This window comes from Haliotis rubra, unplaced genomic scaffold (assembly GCF_003918875.1).
Source record: "Haliotis rubra isolate DU_JTF1 unplaced genomic scaffold, ASM391887v1 Scf364, whole genome shotgun sequence".
Lineage (NCBI taxonomy): Eukaryota > Metazoa > Mollusca > Gastropoda > Lepetellida > Haliotidae > Haliotis > Haliotis rubra.
This window is the reverse complement of record NW_025767040.1, coordinates 960,218-982,729: the sequence shown is the minus strand read 5'-3', so window position 1 is coordinate 982,729 and position 22,512 is coordinate 960,218. Positions and strand designations below refer to the sequence as shown.

Genomic DNA, 22,512 nt, shown 5'->3' with positions numbered 1-22,512 from the left:
AAATTACATTATTCTTGTGGTGGTGGAAAAAGGTCTCATATCTTGCAAGAGGCCAAAACAATGAATCAGATGGCTACATGACCTGATGAATAATACTGTAATGATAATAACACTGTCCAGTGATTTGGCCAATCATGTTAGTAATGTACACACCAGGGTGGGTCTGTTTTTCACCCTATCAGGGGATGGAAGTTCACTCCTCACACCGAAGGCCAGGGTTCGATTTCCAATGTTTGTGGAATGTGTAAAGCCCATATCAGGTATTTCTTGTGTCCCTCACCATGACATGCTAGGATTATTCATGATATTCTGAAAACCATTTGTTGTATGCATGCTTTGGCAGTGGGTCCACATCAGAATTTTCAAAGAGCAAAATAATGATGTTACAAACAAATCTTTTTTATAAATTAAATAAAGAGATAAATTAAACGACAATTCTACATCTAAGTTCGCATGGACACAATGTTTAGTGTGAAAATATATGCATGATAAATTGCCACAGCAGTAAAAGTTTCTGTTTGACAGGTGTTGAAAGAGTTAAGCATGCAAGTTAAGGGATCGTTGGGGCCATGGAGTAGTGGTTGTAGCTGTTTGAATGGCATTTTAGAATTTTTTATGTAAAAGTAATGGCCTGATCTATACCTCAACTTCTCATCATACTAGTATAAAAAAGTTATCCTCCTGTAACCATTACTGTGGCCTCCACCAGGCTATTGCTGAAATTTTGCTAAAGGCATATAACCACACTCACTCACGCCTAGTCATAACCCTAATAGTATAAGTTTCAGATCCCATATCAACTAAAGGGACACCTGTCTCCTCTGACACTGCTTAACCTGGAATATATGTACACAGTAAACTATGTTCATACCGAACAGATGGATGTAAGGAGCTGATACTGTTCCCCCTGGAACTTGCTGTATATTATAATCAAAATGCATGTAGCAAACTACAGTTTTAACAACCGAACTTCGTCGTCCATTTGAGTTTGTGATAGCCATAGTTTACTCTGTTTGCTTTAGTAATATGATAGCAGATTCCTGCACCGAATGATTTGTCAGAGATAGTGATTTTGGGTGTACTAATTTTAAATCGTAGATTGAACATGCCTTCTTCATACAAATGGGGCGTGGGGTAGTCTAATGGTTAAAGCGTTGACTCGTCACGCCAAAGGCCCGGGTTCGAATCCCCACATGGGTACAATGAGTGAAGCCCATTTCTGGTGTCCCCCTCCGTGATATTGCTGGAATATTGCTGGAATATTGCTAAAAGTGGTGTAAAACCAAATTCAGTCAGTCAGTTATTCATGCAAATGTTAAATCAGTTTAAGCGTTTATCTGAACTTTCAGTGTAAAAATATATTAAATCCAAATTATTTTCCTATTGACTGAGTGTCAACATTATACATTGTGAAGGAAAGAGTTCTAAAATTCTGTAAATGTTAACCGAAACCTGACAGCTACATGCATTTCATTGTGACATTGTTTGTTTTGTAGCTACATTAAGAGATTCAAGAAGATCAACATCAAGGTATTGAAGAACTGGTGCCGGCAGATCTTGAAAGGATTGTACTTTCTGCATACACGAACCCCCCCTGTGATACATAGAGACTTGAAATGTGACAACATTTTCATTACTGGTACAACTGGTTCTGTCAAAATAGGAGATCTAGGACTAGCAACTTTGAAGAATAAATCATTTGCCAAAAGTGTAATCGGTAAGTATTTTACATTGGACACATGTTGTCTAACATCCATTGTTGCTGCATTGGAATTGTGCTGCTTGTGATAGTGATGATAAGATATAGTCCCATGTGTCTGTTTTATGTACTTACATTAATTTTCATGCTTTCCCACAACTAGATTTTTCCCGGAATTTGTTCTGAAACAACTCCCAAAATTCACAGGTATGTGATCAGCCAGTCATACTTGACTGGCTGAAATAAACAAAATCACAATAACTGGAACACAAAAGGGTTGTGTTTCAAAGTCTTTATCCTGACAATTTTTCCCTCTTTTTTTCCCATTCCTCCCTTTAGCAACAGAGTCTACACTTATTTGATTGTTCATCTGACATCCAGATTCAGGTAAGAACTGGAATTCAATGGCAGGTATCAGTCCTTTATTCTTGATCTTGCATATTGTGAAGCTAATGCCAGTTTGTTTCAGGATTATTTGGTTGTGGCTGAAACCATGTACTAATCTTGTCTTCCCCATCCCCCTTCTTCCCTTTGTAGACTGCAGCGTCAGGATGCAAAGACTCCACGATCTTTGTATTCTTTAAGGTACGCCGGAGTTCATGGCACCCGAAATGTATGAAGAACACTATGATGAGGCAGTAGATGTTTATGCTTTCGGAATGTGTATGCTTGAGATGGCGACGTCAGAGTACCCATACAAGGAATGTTCTAATGCTGCTCAAATCTACAGAAAAGTTACCAGTGTAAGTCCCCAGACACTTTCTTCACTAAATACCTGATGTAACAAGTTATATCTTGGATAACACTTCAGTGAAGTACAGATTCTTGTACTTTTTGTGGTTGAGTCCCATCTGGGATTTAAACACTCACTCTCAGAGTGTGTTAAAAAAATACTAGAAATCTGTACTTTACTGAAAAAGTATGATCCCGAATATAACATGTTACATTTGACCACTTTCTAAAAGGCATTGGGAATTCGTACCTTTAGGCGATGGAACCATGCCAATTTACACTTGTCAGAAGGGTCTCAAAGTAAGTGATTGTGGTTGAGTCCCATTACATTTCACTTTCTAAAAGGCATTGTGAATTCATAATTTTTGATAGGTGGTTTTAGACATCCTCAGATATGATGGAGTGTGTATTAGTAACCAGTAGACAAACAATCCTCATCTCTGAGGGAAATTTGTAGTATTTTCACAAATGTTCACACATTTCATATCTTTTATAAGCATATTGTACTTTTCTGTTAATTCCAGGGTGTACGTCCAGAAGCCTGTGATAAAGTAGACAATCCTGAAATCAGAGATATTATTGAGGGTTGTATCAAGCAAAAAAGAGAAGAAAGGTAAGTATCTGTAGTAAAAGGCAATATTAGCAGCTTCCTATCATCTGAAATCCATCTTGTCAATTGAAAATGTATATATTTTGTTCATGTTGTAGTTGAAATTTAAGAATTCTAGAAGTACAACATGCTTTAATTTGCGAAAGGTCACAAGTTCGGGATTCATTGCAAGAACCAATTTAAAAATGACCAGAAAGCTTACAGAATGCTATGACTAAAAGTCACGGCACCAAGGAGTCCTTAACAGTGTGTATGGTTTGTGAACTCTTTATTCACCATTTATGATGCCTTAAGGTGCTTTACATGTAATTGTAATAGGAATTATTCATATTTAGGCAACAGCAGTTTTGCGAAACATGTCACCTGTCAACCCTTACAATCTTTCACCTTACAGAAGGCATAATCTGTCAAGATTATTTATAGTTTCTGTACAGGGGAGGTATGCAAATGTGAATAAGGCTTGAAAGCACACTTACTGAGACACATGTCGTGGGTGGACATATGTGTTGTGAAACTATTATGTAATTGCTATCTTGTTTGTGTTCAAGTGTGTGAATATTGTTTTAGTACATTTTGAACAAGATTACTGTGGTAATTTGATAAAACTCATTGCCCAAAACATTGTCCTTTATATTTTAAGGTACACTGTGAAGGACTTGCTTCAGCATGGCTTCTTCTTGGAAGACAGTGGTTTGAAGGTGGAGTTGGTCAACCGGGATGATGAACTCGCAGACCGTCCAATCATTCAGCTCAGACTTCGAGTTGTTGATCCCAAGAAACGCAAAGACAAACACAAGGAAAATGAAGCAATCCAGTTTGATTTTCATTTGGAAAAGGATAATGCTGAAGAGGTTGCTCAAGACATGGTATGAAATATGAAATGTAGAGGAACTGTCTTATGCAATGTATTCCAAATATTATTCAGTTTATATTCAAGATCTGTCTGTGACTTAATGCTGCTGTCTTGTGAAGTTGTGTATGATCCAGTAAGCTCAGTAAATGATAGTCAGTTGAATTTGTTTTTGAAACTTGCTTTTTTCTAAACCACAATTGCCACAAGACAGCATTGCAGGGACTCTGGTTTGTTATTGCTTGTGAACTCAAACCCCTCACATTTTGGGGCTAGTAAATATAGCTAGAAGTTGTCCACCTGTCAAATTGGAATTCTGTTAATATAGCTTTTGATTTTGTTTGTCCAAAACAAGGTAAAATCTGGATTTCTTCAAGAGGAAGATGAACGTAATGCAACAAAACAAATCCGTGAAAGAATTGCTCAAGTGAAGCGTGAGAGAGAGAAGTTGTTGAATGAAGTTCAGCCTCCTGTGTCTGGTCAAGGAATGGACACTTCAACTCCCCTACCCACCTCACAGATCCAGGTAACCGGTGGTCATCAGCCTGGTCAGCCTCAACCTAATGTGTCTCAACAGCTAGTCCAGGGGCAGGTTCCCCCAGCTGTCAGTAAGACACAGGTTGGAGGGGGTCTCAGTGCACTACCTGGTGTACAGGGGGCATGGCAGATGGGGGTGGACAACAGCAGACACCAGCAGAGGATGGAGTGAATGGTTTGTAGTTTCCAACATTCTTTTTTAAATGAACCTGTTTAGAACTGGACTTCAGCATGCCATGCTTGCCATAAGAGGTGACTAATAGGATGAGGTGGTCAGACTCACTCACTGGTTGATGCATATCATGTTGATGATGCTCATATCTATTCCTGGATTGTCTCCTCAAACCCTCATATCAGCCCGAGGGCCAGACAGTGCTTGTGTTGGGATTGAGGGTTGTATTATGTGATATAAATACCACCATATAATAAGCCTTTTATCTCATACTGCAACATCAAATTGTGAAATATATTTGTGTTATGCCTATATCCCTTAATGTTTTGTTTGTAGTCTCAGCTGCTATTTCGGAGAGTAAATCTGACGTTAATTTGCCAAATTTGCAACAATCACAACAACTGTCTGGTGGATCAGCTCCAAATATTCCACAGCAGGTTTGTAATTTTGTTGTATTTTTAATACAGACAATTTTAACGATGTTATTTAGAAATAAATGGTCATGGAGAAATATAAAGTGATTGTAACAAAAACAAAACAAATGTTGAACTGTAATATATTTGATTTATATTACTTGTTTCTGTTCCTTCTACAAAGTTGTTGCCTAAATACGTCATGCATGCTAAGGAACTTTCTTGTGTGAGCCCAGATGCAGACAGAAAAACAAATTTACATAGGGACACCATGCCGACTAAGATGGTGATGATATGGTTGGGCATTGATCATCATACAATTAGAATATTAATCTTTCCTGATATGTCATTCACTTTGAGTTTTGATAGTTTGCGTAGGGTATTCATCATATTCTTTTTGGCTTGGGTCCTATATGTTGAGTAATCTTCAGCGATAGAGTGAACCTTTCCCATTAATGATTCTGTTTAGAATTAGGTAGTTTCCATCTGTTGATGTGAATCCCAAAGGGTGTCACATAGCGTTATGGTCACAACAGTAATACATATCTGAGATACAGTAAGTGAGACATGTCACTTTTTGGCATTATTCAGTATAGTGTGTTCGTGGTTACATGATATCTGTGTTTGACCAGCAAGTAAAGATCATGAAAATGGATTGGTTTCTGGTGATTTATTGTGCATATTGAAGAGTATGTAGCTCATCTGGAGCTCTGTCATACCAGGATAGCTTGGTCCAATCATTATATATTTACAAGCTGCCGTGTAATAGCAGAAATATTGTTGGGAGTATGATTGCAGTTCCACTTTCCTGTCTGAAGTCCATAGCAACTTGTATGTTGCAGGTTCAAACAAGCATATCAGGCATGGGACAGGATGATGGTCAGTCAACAACATTTCAACAGCAGACATCACAAACATCTCTACAATCCCAGGTGTCGCAGGTTGGTAAAAACAAACTTTTGGATCACTTAGCGAGTCTGTCGGCCTCTTTATATTTAGGGACATTCCGAAGTCTGTCTTGAATAAAAGAGAAAGATTTTGTTTTGATTTTTTTGAAAGAATGTTATTTTGGTGCAAATATGTTAACATAACTTTAAGACTTTCTTCTAATGTCCCTGAAATATGAGTGCATGAAAACTTTTGTTTTTGTTTTTGTTTTAAGTATCTTATCTGAAAAAAATGTCGTAATGTTTAAAGGCACAGCTAAAAAGTTAAAAAGTACAGCTTTCTGACCTTACCTGTCATCCATATATTGTAGAAAGAAGGATCATTTCTTCTAGTTGATTGTGTAGAAAACGTCTGACGTTATGTCACTGGTGTCTTGTTTTCTACAAATGTGGATGTGTCTTGTTTTCTACAAATGTGGATGACAAAATCTTGCATGTATGAATATTGTGGGTTGCCTGATGTCAAGTTTTTACTAACTGACATGTAAATGGATATTTAATGGCTAATTTCTTAACCAAAATAATATATTAACCAGTAAGTTTTGTGTTGTCAGTGTATGCTAATAAATGTCACAGTGATGTTACAGTAAACAGCTGTTCATCACACTGTATTTACCAATCAAGACGTGGAGCATTTGCTTTCAAGAATATCAATATGTACATGCTTCATCACCAAACTATAGCAGTTTATCATCAACATCACTGATTTTTCTCTCAGCATAAAGGAGCTGAAAGTTGGAAACGAGTACGAGACAAGGTTTTTTCCCATGGGGTATTGAAGGTACTTCTAGAGTCATTAGAGACCGAAACTGATATCTTATATTTATCATAAACTCTATCCAAACTTTATGCTTGAAACTTATTTATACTCTATTCATACTCAACTTAGCTTTTCCCCTGGGGCAGCAGTCTGCCTGCTGAGTCTTGTTTATAGTGCAACTAGCAACTGATTTTGACAGGGAATGTTAGGCAGTTTGACACCTCAGGAGGTGCAGTCCCCTCAGAAAGGTGTGGCAGGTTCTCGGCACTATCACCAAGGACCTTACTCTGCTCCCCAGACCCCTGTAAAAACCAGATTGCAGGCCAAGGTGTGTTGCACAAAATACTTTGGTTTCTTTGCATGTAGTTAACCATTTAACCTGTACTAACTCTGTAGTGTAGTTAATGGCTTCAATTTCAAGGTTATGGCTTTGTGGACTTTGTCACCAAAATATTGTAGCAAAATATTTGGTTTGGCTGGTATTATTTATTACATTCTCTTGCTGGTTTTGTAAAGGAAAGGTTTTATATGGTAGTTCCTTGTTATCTATTGCTACACATTTACTTTTTTTTATCTTCCTTGCTGGTTGAATTTAGTTGCTGAGAGCTGTTTGCACCTATTAACATTTAATATCACATTTGCCAGAGAAAGCAGTCATTGCTTCTAACCTATATCTCTTTAATTTCAGGTGGTTACTGTCTGCAATTGTTTTCCAGTTTAACACACACAATTTTAGGAATATGTTTCTAATGAATCTCAATCCAGCCTGTATTGGTTATTTTTTAGTTCCAGACCCCTTTAAGACATTTTGGAAGTTGCACAATTTTGTGGGTTATACCCAGAGAAAAGTTGTGTTTTCCTCAAAAAAACGCAGGACCCTTTTGTTTGATGTTTGGCACTACATCTTACGTAAAACATGATAATTTTTGCACACATTGTTGCTTGTATTTGTAGGGATACCTGAAAGAGAAAAGGGGCAGGAATATTTGCATGCTCATGGCTGTGTCATGTTCATCTGTATCTGTGATACCGGAATATAATTAATCCTAAGTCAAATTTGCATGAGCTGGAACTTGGGGACTTCTGCTTATTGATGCTCTGCCCTTTTTTCCTCATTCAGTTGTCCTGCATTATTTTTTCTTGAGGTAAACACCAACTATTAACAATCACCACTCATTACATATTTTGAAAATTATGAAACTTTAAATAAAATTTTAGGAGGATCCCAACATGATCTTTTTAAATTGAAAAGACCTTGCACCAATACATCATGAGTTTTGAGTATTTGTATTGAAGATTTTGCACTTTGCTAAGCCTTTACACTTAGAAAGATGCATTTGTTTGTTTAATGTTGATTACTTTTCTGTTTCTTGTTCATAGATTTTCAGCATGTACCATTTTAAGCAACTGATTCGAAACTAGTAAAATCTTTATTAACACCCTTGTAGTTATTCTATTCAATATTATTTGTTATTATTTATCGTTTGGAGAAAGTTAACCAAGGCGTCAAAGTGATGACAAAAAGCAACTATGAACTGTAAATATCAAATGAAAAAAACTCAAACATTGCAGTATAGACCTGCTAAGAAAGAACATGTAAATATAACACTAGCTCTTTTTTCCAGAACTATTGTGTAATATTTGAACATTCATTTCTTTATCTGTTTTTAATTAAATTCAGTAAGTATCCAGCTGAAGATTGAAGGCTTGCAAGGTTTTTAACTTCACAGAAAGAGGGGTTTGTAACTGATTGTTTCACTTTTCAGGCAAGTAACTTGAGCCACTTGGACATCAATGCTGCTCAGCAACTTCAACAAGGAGGTACTCAAACTGGCTCATCTGCACCTCAGTCCTCAACGTCAGGCACATCCCAGATCCCCTCCAGCCACTCGACAGGCTGCTTGCAGGATGATGCAACACACTCCAACAGAGAAAGGTAGGCAGCCTTTCCTTGCAGTTTGTGGTCACTGTTGTCATGGTGGAAACTACTTCTTTCTTTATTTGTCTAGCCTAATGGAAAAATATTTTCTTCCAGATTATCAGTTGCTGAAATGTTTCATCACAGACAAGGCCTTGGAGATTTATGTTATATTTCTGATAATGGTGAATTGATGTTTCAGAATAAAAAATGGGTGTGAGACAGGTTGTGCAATTGGTAAATTGTGGTAAGTAATAATTTATGCTCATTCTGTACAAGTATGTTAGTGCATATGGCATTGAATTTTTTTCCCTTGTATTTAACCAATGTTTTTACAATTGCAGTGAAAATGAAGCTCAAGGATCCAGTACTCAAGACAAGTCAAAGAGGAAGTCCCGTCCCAAACGGCGGAAAACTCTCGAGAAAGTTCCCAAGAGCTACCATTCTCAGTGTGGGTGCTGACAATGAGGTTGAGTGCAGGCTGGAGCTATCCAATAGAAACACTGTCACTTTCACATTTTCCTTGGAAAATGATAAACCTGAGGAGATTGCTGAAAATTTGGTAAGTTTGCTTGAAGGAGTGTATTGTGGAAAAACTACTTCACATTATGCCTCAGGCACAATACCATTTCTGAAATTTACTTGTTTTTCTTTATTACCTCCCCTGACTGAAAGTCATATGACACAATAATCTTCTAAGACTTTGCTCACCAGAGCACTGTTGTTACAGTTGTAGACAAAAAGGTGAGAATCATCTAAATAATGATTTATGAGCTGGATCCATTGTATCTGGCCATTCTTATAATTGTTTCCACCAATGTTGACTCCTGGATTTGGTAAGATGTTTTTAAGCCAGTTTTCAATATGGCCACCACATAGGCCATGTTGATTGTTCTATTAGTGGACTTATTACTTTTGTATGTATAGTCTTGATACAGTATTGTGCAAATATCCTCCTATTGTTGATTCTTGAACACAGGACCAAAACATCTCTATTCATAATATTGTTACTACTATCACTTTGATTATTGTATTAATACAATAATACATCCTCAAAGGCCTCACCATCGCAGAGATAGCCTTCACCAGCTGGTTTACTGCTCTCAATGACTTCATTTTTCAAGTGCTACAAGAGACATCATTTGTCGATGCAACCAATGGTCTTGAACTGTCAAAATCTTTCCTCCTTGTCCTGAGTGACAGCACTGCTTCTGTTTACATCTTCACAAAGGCATCCACAGCCAGTTATGATTAGTGGTGTTCTGATGATCGAAAATAATCAAAAATCGCTTGAAAGAAGGAAAATAATTATCAATTGTAAAAAACATTTTCGATTAATCAGAATTTTGTTGTTTTAGTATAACACACTTGAATGATGTAAACTAACCATTAAATTTGGTGGGTATTCACAAACAAACATGCGCTCAACAGTGTAATGCTAGGCACATTGTAAAATTTTAACCACTTTTATTGTTTAATTACAATTCCAGTGTCTTTCTTGCATGCATGCATTTCATTGCATGACAGTATTATTTATGAAAAAAACATTAATTAGAAAAAACCTGGGGGAAAACCCTTGAAATTGGTGATTACATTTAAAATGTATATATTTCAATTATCTTTGATAATTGTTCACCACATGTCCTCCTATAATCGATAGTGGATTCCGCGTCCGATTCCCAACACTAGTTATGATGCTGTTTGGATGTGCTACATTCCCTCAACTTCTGTAGGAAAATTGGGGTGGTGGGGTTGCATAATGGTTAAAGTGTCTGCTTGTCATGCTGAAGACCCGGGTTCGATTCCCCACATAGGTATAATGTGTGAAGCCCATTTCTGGTGTCCCCTGCCGTGATATTGCTGGAATATTGCTAAAAGTGGCGTAAAACCATACTCACTCACTGTAGGAAAATTAATGGCTTCGATCTTCCCTGAGGTGACATGGTAAATTCTTAGAAACAGCAATGCACTTGCCATACATTTTGGTCAGATTGTTAATTTTGACCGAGTCTCGTTCAGTAGGCAAGGCAGAAGAGGTCAGCGAAGAAGGATTTGTAGTAGCATTTCTAAGAGTTTGCAAAGCATTTGTGGGCTTCAATGTTCTCTCGCTCCATGTCATTGCCTTGACCTTTGTGGCCTGTCAGGAGGCATTCGCCACTATTTGTGTACCTGACGTCTTTGCTGGCTAGGGCAGTGGAGTAGCTTAGTGCTGCCTTGTGAAGAAAAAGGCTAGGGTTCATTTTCCCCATATGGGTGAAATGTGTGTCCTGGTTGTTGACATTTCTATCGTCAGATCAAGGATGTTACAGTAGGTACAGGGATTAGTCAAATGTGGGCAAGTCTCATCCATGACATAATCAGGCCAAGGGAGCCAACACACTAATTTCACAACCACAGACTCCATCTGTGAGATTTGCTTTGCATTATGTTCTATCAGGATATATAGTAATTTCAATAAATAGGATATTTATGAAATTCAGTATTCTTATCCTGGTAGAACAATTCAAAGGACCACCCCACTGTCCTTGTCTGATTCATGCAGTTTCCAGGTGTGAGGGATAAGGGAGGCAACTCTTGTTTGGGGACCTTGTTGGCGAGAGCCCCCTTGGAGGAGAATCATATTTTGGTTCTTTGTTTGAAGGATATTTGCTCTGTTGTATCAGGATAAGTATACTATTGTCATAACTGCTAATTTGACTCATTTCTCATTCATCTTGTCTTTTTAAATGTGTACAGTTCATGCATTTATAGGATAACCACCAGTTGATATTGAAACTTTTGTACTTCAGGTTGGTGCTGAGTTGTTGCTGGGCAGCCAGGTGAATGGTGTGATAGATCTCCTCCAGCAGGTGTTTGCTCTGGTCGGCCAGGACCCATCAGCCTCTGTGTCAATATGTGTCAGTGTTGCCAACACACCTACATCCAGTCCCAGCTCAGTCAGGAGGGTCAGGCAGGTCATGGATGGAGACTCAGTTAAGGTTAGTCACATCAGACGAACAAGAAAATTATAATTACATCTTAAGCGAACACATTTCTTCAAATTAACACTGTCAAGATGTGTTTTTATTGGTACAATTTATTTAAGATGCAGAATTTACCAGATCTGTTTTTATCATGAACTGACATGTTGCTTGCTATTTCAGAGGCTCGAGTTTGACCATGCGGGGACTGATAGCTCTGGAGTTGCATCCCATACAGACTGTGGAGAGATGCAGGATTCCACAGTGGTCTTCAGTAAAAGTAGGAAGTTCATCGTGAGCAGGGTCTGTGATTCGCACCTTTCGGAGACCAAGATTACTGAAGATGAGGGAGAGGAGCATACAATATCTCCAGACAACATGCCCAACTCCGCTACCCATGTTGGGGAGCCAGACACAATCAATCCTGAGTATGAGAAATCATGGAAGAGCACAACTGCACGATCTGATGTGCCAATCGATATATCTGATCTTCATGAAAAACTGACCAAGTTGACATCCCAAAGAGTAGCAGGACAGGCAAGCAGTCAGGCAGTCACTCCTGGTGAGGTTGGGCCTCAGGGTGGACAAATGGAAGGTCAATTAATGGATGGACAAGGTAGACCTCAACAACAATCACCGCATGTTCAGCAGCCATCCACTTCTCTCCAGTCTCAGTCACAGACTCAGCAGCAGGTGCAGGCACAAGATGCACCATCAGGTGTTTCTTCAGATAGTAGTCAGACCACTCAAGCTGCACAGAGTCAGGGTGTGCCTATGATGAATCCCTACATGCATGGTGCGCAGCAGATGCTTCAGTACCAGGGCATGATGCCCCATTATCAGGGCCTCTACTACCCACCCTATTATGCAAGTACTGATCAGATGCTGCAGATGCAAATGCATCAACAGATGATGCAGCAATACATCATGATGAACCAGTTGCAGCAACAGCCCCAGTCCTCGCAACAGCCCAATCCCCTGCCTCAATATTTGATTCCTCAAGCATGGATGTATCAAGGTCAAATGCCCATGTATACAACCGCAGCCATGGGTTCACAACAGTCTCAAGGTGTAGCTCCAGCTCAAGGGCATGGCCCGGAAACTGGTGTCTTAGGTCAGATTATTTCCCCTCCACGATCACCTGGCCAGTCTCGGAAAGCAATGTCAGAGGATGGTTCATCGGATGGCTCTATTCACAGTACAGATGGTCAGAGTAGAAAGGCTGATTTAGCCAACCTTGAGCAAGCATTGATCAAAAAGTTACATGGCAATAGGAAGGATGTTCAGCAAACTACAGCATCACATACAATGCCTATAATGACAATGTCTGCTCCAGGGGGCCAGATTGAAGGTGGTAGTGTTCACATGACTGATGAAATGCAACAAACAGACCTAAGTCCTGCTAATGGTTATGCAGGAGGATTTGTAAATAATGACGTATATATACATTCAGATGGTAATCAGACCAATGAGGACTTGTCATCAACCAATGAAATCCAGACATCTGTGAAAAGGAGGTCACGGTTTACGGTTGAGGCAGTGACAGAGGACAAAATAGCAGTAGATCAGACAAGTTCAGAAACTGATATTTCTGCGTCCTGTAGTGGTGAAACTCTTGACCAATCTGACAGGAGTAACTTACCGGAAAATGTGCCAAATATTACTTCCAGAAAGGGACGATTCTCAGTGACAACTGTGAAAGACAATGTGACAATTAGTCCTTCTCAGTCACTGGACGAAGCAGATGGGCATTTGGTGGAGGTTATGACCACTAACACATCAGATACTGTATCTATTCCATCTCAGAATACTAACAAAACTGATGAAGGATCACAAGGTGCAGGCATGCTCAAAGCTACTGGTGTAAGTAGATTTCTGCAAAGGTTGCATGATAGTGATACTTCTTATAATTCTGTAGGAGCCAGTAATAGCCACTTATACAAAATGGCACGTGCTGCATCACTAGATAGCCAAGAGTTGTATAGAAATGCTACTGCTAAGAAAAAACGCTCTATATCATTAGGTCAGCTCCCACCCCCACATCCTTTTTCTGAAGATGGTGCTGGTTCATGCATGGGTTTAGGTTCATTGTCATTACAGTCATCACTCATTTCTGCTAATGCTCCTCGCAATAAGCTCATAATCCCTGCCGACTCAGTTGATATGGGCACACAGACATCTCCCATGGTCGTCAAAAATGAGCCACGTCTTTCTAAGATGGGCACAAAGAGGAAGAAGGTAAGGGAGTACAAGCAGTAGTCAACCATAAAGAAACAAAATTAGTCTTGGAAGCGACATTAACAAAGTATGTCCTATGTAAACAAAATTCCTGAAGGTTACTTTATGTAGTTCACTATCCCTAAATTTGCTTATATTGCATTAACATTTGATAAAGTCGGCACTAAATCTCTTGATTTGATTTTGGGACCTATTGAACCTATTGTCAAGGAGCATGTTGTTACTGAATGGGTATCTGTGAATTATGTCTTGATAGGAAATTGAACAAGACCGCTCTGATGGAATCTGGAATCTTTAGTTAGAATTTGGCAGCAACATAGTTTGCATCAGAATATTCTGATTCACTAGACAATAGCCAGTAATCAGTACCAGCAGTGTCAAGATTAAGGTGGGAGAGAGCTGGCTTGTGAAATACAGTGAATGTCTGCATCATTACTTCATTGCCCTTCCAAAAAGAAAAAAATAGGAAGGTAAATGAACAGAAAGACATTTGAATGGGGTAAATTTGCTGTTGTCTTGCAAATGTTTGTCTGAAGGGTATTTGGGTTGGGTTTTTTTGACCTCGTGGTGTTTGTGAATCAGCTTCAAAGCACAACTGAAATTACAGACACATAGGTTTTCGTAGGTTAGTTTGAACCTGTATTTAGTTTTCTATGGCATTGATTCACAGGGTTGGTTGGTCAGGGTTGTGGCAATTTGTATGTATTCATTTAACTCTTAATCAGTAACGATATAGAATCCCCACATTGGTACAATGTGTGAAGCCCATTTCTGGTGTCCCCCGCTGTGATGTTGCTGGAATATTGCTAAAAGCGGCGTAAAACCAAACTCAGTCAGGCAGTAACGATATATTAATGATATATTATGTTTACAATTGTGTATTGTCAATTAACATGGAACCTTCTTCATTAACAGTCTGTGGTGCCTCAAGAAGGGAAAGAAGCCAAAAAAGATATGTATGTTCTACATCATGATCCAGAGTACAATAATATGATTTTGAGGTGAGACTCCAAAGCAAACATATGTAACTAGAGTTTTGCACTATGTCTTAGAAACCTACTCATTTTCTACACTCTTGACAGTGAAATCTGTTCATGCTCCAGAATGAAATGAGGTCAATATTCCTTCCTGAGACTGACGACCACATTTCCACACTATGATGCCATTTTTGACGGGCAAGATTGTATGTTCTGATACTATGAATTTTAGTAATATATATATAAGGTTAGGAAAAGATATTTAGTTCAACTGATCCAGTGCAAGTTCATTTGAATTACCACGCCGAAGACCCGGGTTCGATTCCCCACATGGGCACAATTTGTGAAGCCCATTTCTGGTGTTCCCCGCCATGATATTGCTGGAATATTGCTAAAAGCGGCATAAAACTAAACTCAGTCAGTCAGTCATTTGAATTACCACTTCAGAGAATGATTTCTAAAATAATGTATCTTTTACAGACAGAAGAAGCAGATGGAAGAACTGCACCTGAAGCACAATAAAGAGATCGAGGATTTTCTGAAAAATAAGGGCATATCTTTGTCTAGCATGATGCCACATACTGTGGCATCTCCAATGATGAGTCCACTGACTGTGCATACAATGTCGCCTGCATTGCTGTCCATGGGGTCAGCACGGACAGTAGCTCCAACTGCCACTTCCCAAAAGGTTGATCAAGGTGGTCAAGGGCAGACAGAAAAGCCAAAAGGTACATTTGATGAGGATCTGTTCAAAAGATATGCAGATTTCAGTCGATCAAACACACATTCTACAGCCAAACCTGAAACCAAAAAATCCCTAAATGAACTGAAACAGGAACAGGAGTGTCCTTGGGACAACTCTCTGAGTTTACAAGCCTCATCTAGTGCCCCAGCTGATAGTTCTGTGCATCTTAATCGTGTGCGGAGTGCAGCTAAGCTGCACACAGAGACTTCAGACCTGAAAACGTCTGATAGAATGGGTGGTGAAAACCGTGAAGGTTCAAATGAGAGTAGTCGGAAATCCAGTGTTGATCTTTCCTCCGTGCCGACTTCCATTCCAGAAATGCTGAGACAACAACCTCACCATCAGATGATGCATCCATATCTTCACCAGGGCTTACCACCTTTTTTCCCCTTTCAATATCAAGGCTTTATTCCAGGTGCCAATGCTCAGCAAATATCTCAGCCATTTCAGTTGCCAGGCTCGTTCCAAGGAATGATGGCAAACCCCCAGACGCAAACAGTTAACTCTTCTGCTGCACATGGATCGTTTGCTCCCATGCAGAATGCCTTTCCTGTCCAGTCTCAGCAACAGCAACAACAACAGCAGCCACAGCAGCTTCCAACATCATCACAGCTGCCTGCACAACAGGCACAGGCACCTCAGTCGTCAGGCAGTTCATCCAATACTGCTTTGAACAATCAGCAACCGAGCAAAGGCTAATCCACATGCCAAATGTCTTTCATAACAGCAGGTGTGAAGAATTAACAGTCTCTGGGTATCCCAGGGAAGTATCTGATCTAGCTGTGCACATCAATCCATGAAGTTTTTGAGAGTGAAACAGTAGTAGATGGAGGTTTATTACAGCCTGCCATGTTCCTAAACACAGCAAAGTGCATTGCTGCTTGAACCCATTCCCAGTATTACCGAATGTCTGTGTATGCAAATAGATGGATCTAGCCTAGCTGTACTTAAGTCAGGCCTATAGTAGGCAAATGGTCGAGACATTTGGAAACATGGGCTCCTGACCACTGTAGGACAACAATCACTCACATCTAGTCTTCCTAGGAAACCTCTGCATCCCTACCTTGGTCACTGGTAATCAGGAGATAGTCCAAAAGCGTTTGGACAAGATTTGGGGAATATCTATAAGGAGAGACATGACTATATCTTGGACTAGAATGGGTTACTTTGTAATATATGTACTGAATTCTATAGAGAGTACAGTCCCAACATTGTGCATATTCCATGGGACCTTTGCTCATTACTCCTGTTGCTTGAGCCTGCAAGTGGTGTGGCATTGACACTGTTTGTTATTCTGTTACATGACTTTACCTTTTGCAATAGTTCTGCAAGTTCCAGTTCTCTTATTATGAACAACAGTATTACAGGCTTAAAAATCAAGAGCACTGCGATACTGAATCTTGCTGTAAACTTACCAGTGATTTTAACTAATTCCTATGACATGAAGAATGTTATGCTGATACACCTTAGCAAGTGGACTACTCACAATTATCATCTGGCATATAATTTTGTCATCTCTTCCAACTCTACTGCTAAAGAGTTGATACCTTGACAGTGTTTTGTAGTATTTATTATGGCAGAATTGAAAAAAAAAGTGCTCAGCATTGTGTAGTTTGTAGCTGTGCCTTGCAATCTGTGATTAATTTTCCTGTATGTTGGTCTGAGGTACATACGCATGTGCAAGTGAAGTAGCAAAAGAAAATTTCATTGAGTCTGTTCACTGGAAACTGAACAAGAATTTGTGATTACCTTTCCTGTACATTGATCTGAAGTTCATTCTAGTTGCCATGTGAAAGCAAATATCTTGATTGATGTTTTGAATGCGCTGTTGATGGGAATTTTGCTCATAAGTACTTGTAATCTATGCCAGAGCCAAGCTGCAATACAACTCTTGTTGACAATTTGCCACTGATAATGCTAAGATATCTTCATGCATCTATATTATATATTCTGACAGAAGTTATGTTTCTTTATTTGAAGATGTATCTATAATTATATATGCGGCAGGTCTTTTGTTGTCTTCATCTAATATGAGCATTTCGGATCAAATTATTTACCAGGGTAGCATGTGGTTATTTTTGCCAAATTTGTGTTATATCAGTTTTGAGACCTCAGATTTTAAGACACAATCAATACTTCTTGCTAAATTCTTATTTGACATGATATGATGTATTGTATGACTATAGAATAAATTGCTTATATTGATGTAATAAGATTGATGAATATTTTTATGATAGTAATGGTTATTAATATGGCATACTGAGATTGCAAGTCTAAGAGTGATTGATTTTTGTGAAGGATTACACATGATCATGATAATAGTTTCTTGTTATTTCTTGTTTATTTTGGAACATTGCATAATACTACTTTGGATACTCCTTGTAGACAAAATTCTGGTGAATGTGAACTCACTAATTTGTAATGTTAATGTATCTTCAGAAATAACTTGGATGAGTCACTAGATCTAAGAGGAAAATATCAAGAAACAATTAGATCTGTTATCAAAGCATGTGTACATTCAGCTCCTTAAGTACATGTAATAATTAATTGTGTTATGTGAATGTTCATGCAGGTCCTGGTATGATGGAAATAGGTCACTTTAAGTGAATTCATTCTAAATTTCTTATATTATCTGGTGAAATGTTAATTTTGAAAAAAAAGAAGTTTACTTTAGTGAGTAAGAAATACCAATTTTGTTCAGATTTATCTTGGTTAGTGATAATGTATGATTATTTTTCTGATCAGTGCATGTTTCATAATACTGTGTTTACTGGCTGGCAAATTATAGCCCTTCTAATTTTAACAAACTCCTAACAGGTTTCCAAAGTGTCAAATGAGGTTTGCTGTATCCAATACACTGGTGACTGTGCAATGAAGGGAATTACAAATGGTATTGAAAGGCAAGACTACATACGAAGTTGGTCTGACATATTTCCTCCTTATTTAGTTCCCTATTTAATGTGTGTTTCCTTGTTGATGATGAGTTTGATTGCCTCTAAATGCACCCTAAACCCTGCCTGTCTTGCACTTAAGGTAATTAACATTGTGATAATCCACATGCAGAAGAAAGAAGAGATTGTAATGTTGGTTGCTGGCCTTTTAATGTTCTATTTTTGGATTTATCTCAGAAACAATGCAAATAAGAAGCTTTTGCAGTAAAAACAATGAAATTGTTCCAACAACATCATCACTGTGTTTGTACTTGTTCTGAGAAGTGCCCTGACAAGCACTTTGTTTGATGCTACTCTCAACTATCTTTAGAATGTGCTGTTGTCTTGTAGAAGGATGTCACTGGAAGGAAGCTGGAACTGGTGATGTGATCGCCTTGTGTAGGACCAGCAGTACTCATACCCACGTATTATTAAAATGACAAGATTGTTAAACTGATTTTAGAGATTTAACTTGCCGTGTCGACAACACATGTTCACTTTCCAAAAATGAGTACAAAATGCTGAAACCTGTTCCTGGTGTTGGAATGTTGCCAAAAGAAGCATGAAAACACACATGTTCAACTTTACAAATACACATCACGCTGATAGGCATCCATTGATTAATGTAATAGCATTGTTTCACCTTCAAACTGAGGCAGAAGGGGCTGCTATGTGTACAGGTACCACAGATATGTAACCATGGTACGTTTCTTTACACAACCTATTTCTGCATACAGAAACATAGCCAAGCCTAAGAGAGAATACCGGAAATGTACCCTAGAACGACTCCAATCCGCGCCGTTTTCTTGGTCTGAACAATCATACTATTGCATGAGATGCAATTGATTGCTTTATATACGAATTAGCAAACACAGTGACTTTCAAGATGTACAGTGCCACTCTTAACAAGGCAAACGGGAATTATAGTATGAACCTATTTTGTTTTGAGTTGAGAAATATGGTCTCTCAGTTATGTATTTTGACTTTGTTTAGGGTACCTTTCTGTATACAGAAACGTACATATGCTGTATATCTGTTGTACCAGTGCCAAAAACGACCCCTTCAGTGAAACAGTATAAAGTTGGTTAATTTCTTGATATCTCCAAAACTGGCTTTGGAACTTTTCAGCCTAAAACAGATGAAATGAAAAAAATAATAATACAACAACAAACAAAACCCTGAAAGTGAGTCGTACTGAACCTTCAAAGCAAACATGATAGCTGTCGGTGGGTACACCCATTTGATGAGCGGTACGATCTGTGTGACATTGGTTGCTTCAAGCTTAAGTTAATTGATTTCCTATCATGTCTTTCCAGCCAATCATGCTTTAAATCTATTTGTTGCCTTTATTCTTTAATGAAAGAAATATTCTGATATAAAGATTTATATACATTTATGTACTTTATTGTGAATTGGAATGTTATTTGAATCATAATTTCTGTAAGTAGTTGCAAACTGGAACATGGCATCATATCGAGAACTTTCGTTGATTTTATGTATGCTTTAATGATTTTGATCGAAACTCAATACATACTTTTGTATGATCAAACATGCAACATACCAGGTGCAGATACTCATTTCATTTCATTAATATCAACAAACACACGTAAATATAATCCCAGACCAATAATATAATTCATAGGGGTGGGTATTGCAGAGAATTTTCATATTGCGATGCGAAAGCATGTATTGCGATATGTATTGCAATATATTGCATGAAGTATTTTTAAACAAAAAACTACTAGGTATTGCTTGATTTATAGAGCAAATACACAGCAAAATCACTATGCTTGATTAAGCTTTAACTACAGCTTTTATTCATGATTACAAATAAAAATGTGAATAATATTTTGCACAAATGAAAAAAGGAAATAACCGAAGATTTCCGAGTGTTACGAAGTTTTCCGAATGCAAGTCAAAATACCGGTTTTCGATCAGCGTATCGCAATACGTATCGTTTTCATGTTTGAACCGGTAAATACCGGTAAACCGGTTATATTGCGCAACCCTAATAATTCATGCTGCTGTTGGATAGTCGCCAATCTAAACGAATGAAATGAAAATTTGCTGCATTAACATAGAGATTTTTCTGGGTTACATCTTCGTTTTTATTCGTTGAGATGTTACCCAGAAAAATCTCCATGTTCATCAAATAACATCTTCTAAAATGCCAGTCAAGCTTCTAATTGGCTGCGATGTGTTTCTCTGTCTTATGAACAAATACACAAACGAAAAATATCGGCCCCAATTTCAAACACTCCCCACTAAAAAGTTGCTATGGAACTTGATATTACAATTATTGTTAGTTGAAGGAAAACCAAGTTCTATGGATAGTCAACTTCTTTATTGCAACGAAAGAAGTAGACTATCCATAGAACTTGGTTTTCCTTCATCTATATAACTTCTACAATGCCTCTCAAAGAAGTCATTGTTGTTATTTGCTTTATTTAACGTCGCACCCACAACTAAAGTGTTTCGCCGACGGGATAGTACACTTATTAAGAAATGAGGGGAACAAAAATAGAAATTTTGAAAGAGTGGTGTTTCTACCCAAAAAGAAAGAAACAAACCCACCTCCACCCCCTCAAACCCCACCCCCAAACAAACAAACACCCCCAAAAACAACAACAACAAACCAAACACGTACACACCCGTTACCATAATGATGTCGTCCCACACCGGAACTTAGTAGCAGACCATGCTCTCCAAGGTAACTTGGTAACGTAAATGAATAATGGCATATACGTGTACATGCTTTGTATCGAACAAATTAAACATTAAAAAACACATAATAAATGTAAGTCCACGTTTACTGTCGCTGTATCTTACATGACTCTCCACGCATGTATATAAAGAGAGGAGGATGTGTTTTAGATTTTTTTAAAAACTTTCTTTTCCTTAATACAGATACATAACTGATACGCTCCCAAAAGGACATTCCAATGACACAAACAGTCCATTAGACTAACATCTAGTCTCTGCAATGAACATATCTTACTGAAAAAAACTTCATAAATAATAATCATAAAATAAAATGAAAAGGAGATTTTTTTTCCCGAAACTCGTTATCTAGACTTGCTACATCATGAATCTTGACTTGCAAGGGCTTTCCTGGATATATTTGTTTCAGGAATTACACACACTAGAACACCTGGTTGTAACTCAAGGAAGATCGATGGCCATGGCGTATTATGACCCCACTGTGGTGGTTAGTTTGTTTAACGCCGCACTCGGCAATACTCCAGCTACATGACGGTGGTCTGTAAATAATCGAGTCGGGGCCAGACAATCCCGTGATCGAATTCAATTGTGGCTTCAGGTTGTTTCTTCAACGTCGAGGTCCGGATGTCATTCGCTCGACCACAAACTGCACAGTTTGTTCACACAGTATCTCTCCACTTCAACAAGTATGAGGCAAAATGTAACAGCCCCCGAGACATCCCTCATTCCAAACCAGTACATTCGTGTATATCGGTCGGCAATATTTTGTGTATTTCTGTAAGCTTATTATTCAGAGACACAGCATGGCTATCTGGACAATATGGGGTTGAAGCACATAAGCAGCAGAAACGACACCGCTTGCATTTACATGGTTAAATATGACTGAACCTAATATCAAGCATTTCATAATGAAAATAAGACAAAAGTACAGACGGGGTAAAATACTGACACTAAAATGGTTCAGAGTATTTATTACGTATACACAACCTCAATACACCTCTATTTGGAAAAGTTAGCATACTCGAATGTGTGTCCAGGGTAGGGAACTGCTGTTTTCGTTGTGGTAATGTTTAGTTCTTTACTTGCTATTTATACACAGTCATATACTGAGTCAAAAAAGAAACTTCACAAAATGTAATTTGAAAAATAATGAATAATTTTTCCCTGACGATACATCTATGTATCCGAAATGGGATCCCTATCTTTCGACTCTAGAAAAACGTTAGCAAAACCCACTCAAACCCATCCATTCGTCGTGCAAATGACGTTAGTGCCAAATCAGGTTTTGCACGTGCAGTCGATC

The 22,512-nt window shown here is 38.3% G+C and overlaps 1 protein-coding gene across 1 annotated transcript in view; it reads left to right on the top strand.

The window, feature by feature from the left end:
* The window catches only part of LOC124285625, a 38,619-nt gene extending 19,874 nt beyond the window's left edge, over window positions 1–18,745 (top strand). The window contains 16 exon segments of the mRNA XM_046721886.1: window positions 1,497–1,717; window positions 2,285–2,442; window positions 2,956–3,044; window positions 3,682–3,907; window positions 4,247–4,598; window positions 4,937–5,037; window positions 5,856–5,954; window positions 6,920–7,048; window positions 8,487–8,656; window positions 8,841–8,885; window positions 8,983–9,061; window positions 9,063–9,200; window positions 11,428–11,616; window positions 11,782–13,461; window positions 14,752–14,837; window positions 15,294–18,745. Of these exon segments, the coding sequence (XP_046577842.1) occupies window positions 1,497–1,717; window positions 2,285–2,442; window positions 2,956–3,044; window positions 3,682–3,907; window positions 4,247–4,598; window positions 4,937–5,037; window positions 5,856–5,954; window positions 6,920–7,048; window positions 8,487–8,656; window positions 8,841–8,885; window positions 8,983–9,061; window positions 9,063–9,200; window positions 11,428–11,616; window positions 11,782–13,461; window positions 14,752–14,837; window positions 15,294–16,257 (4,726 nt within the window). The 3' untranslated portion in view covers window positions 16,258–18,745.
* Window positions 18,746–22,512: the final 3,767 nt, after the last annotated feature.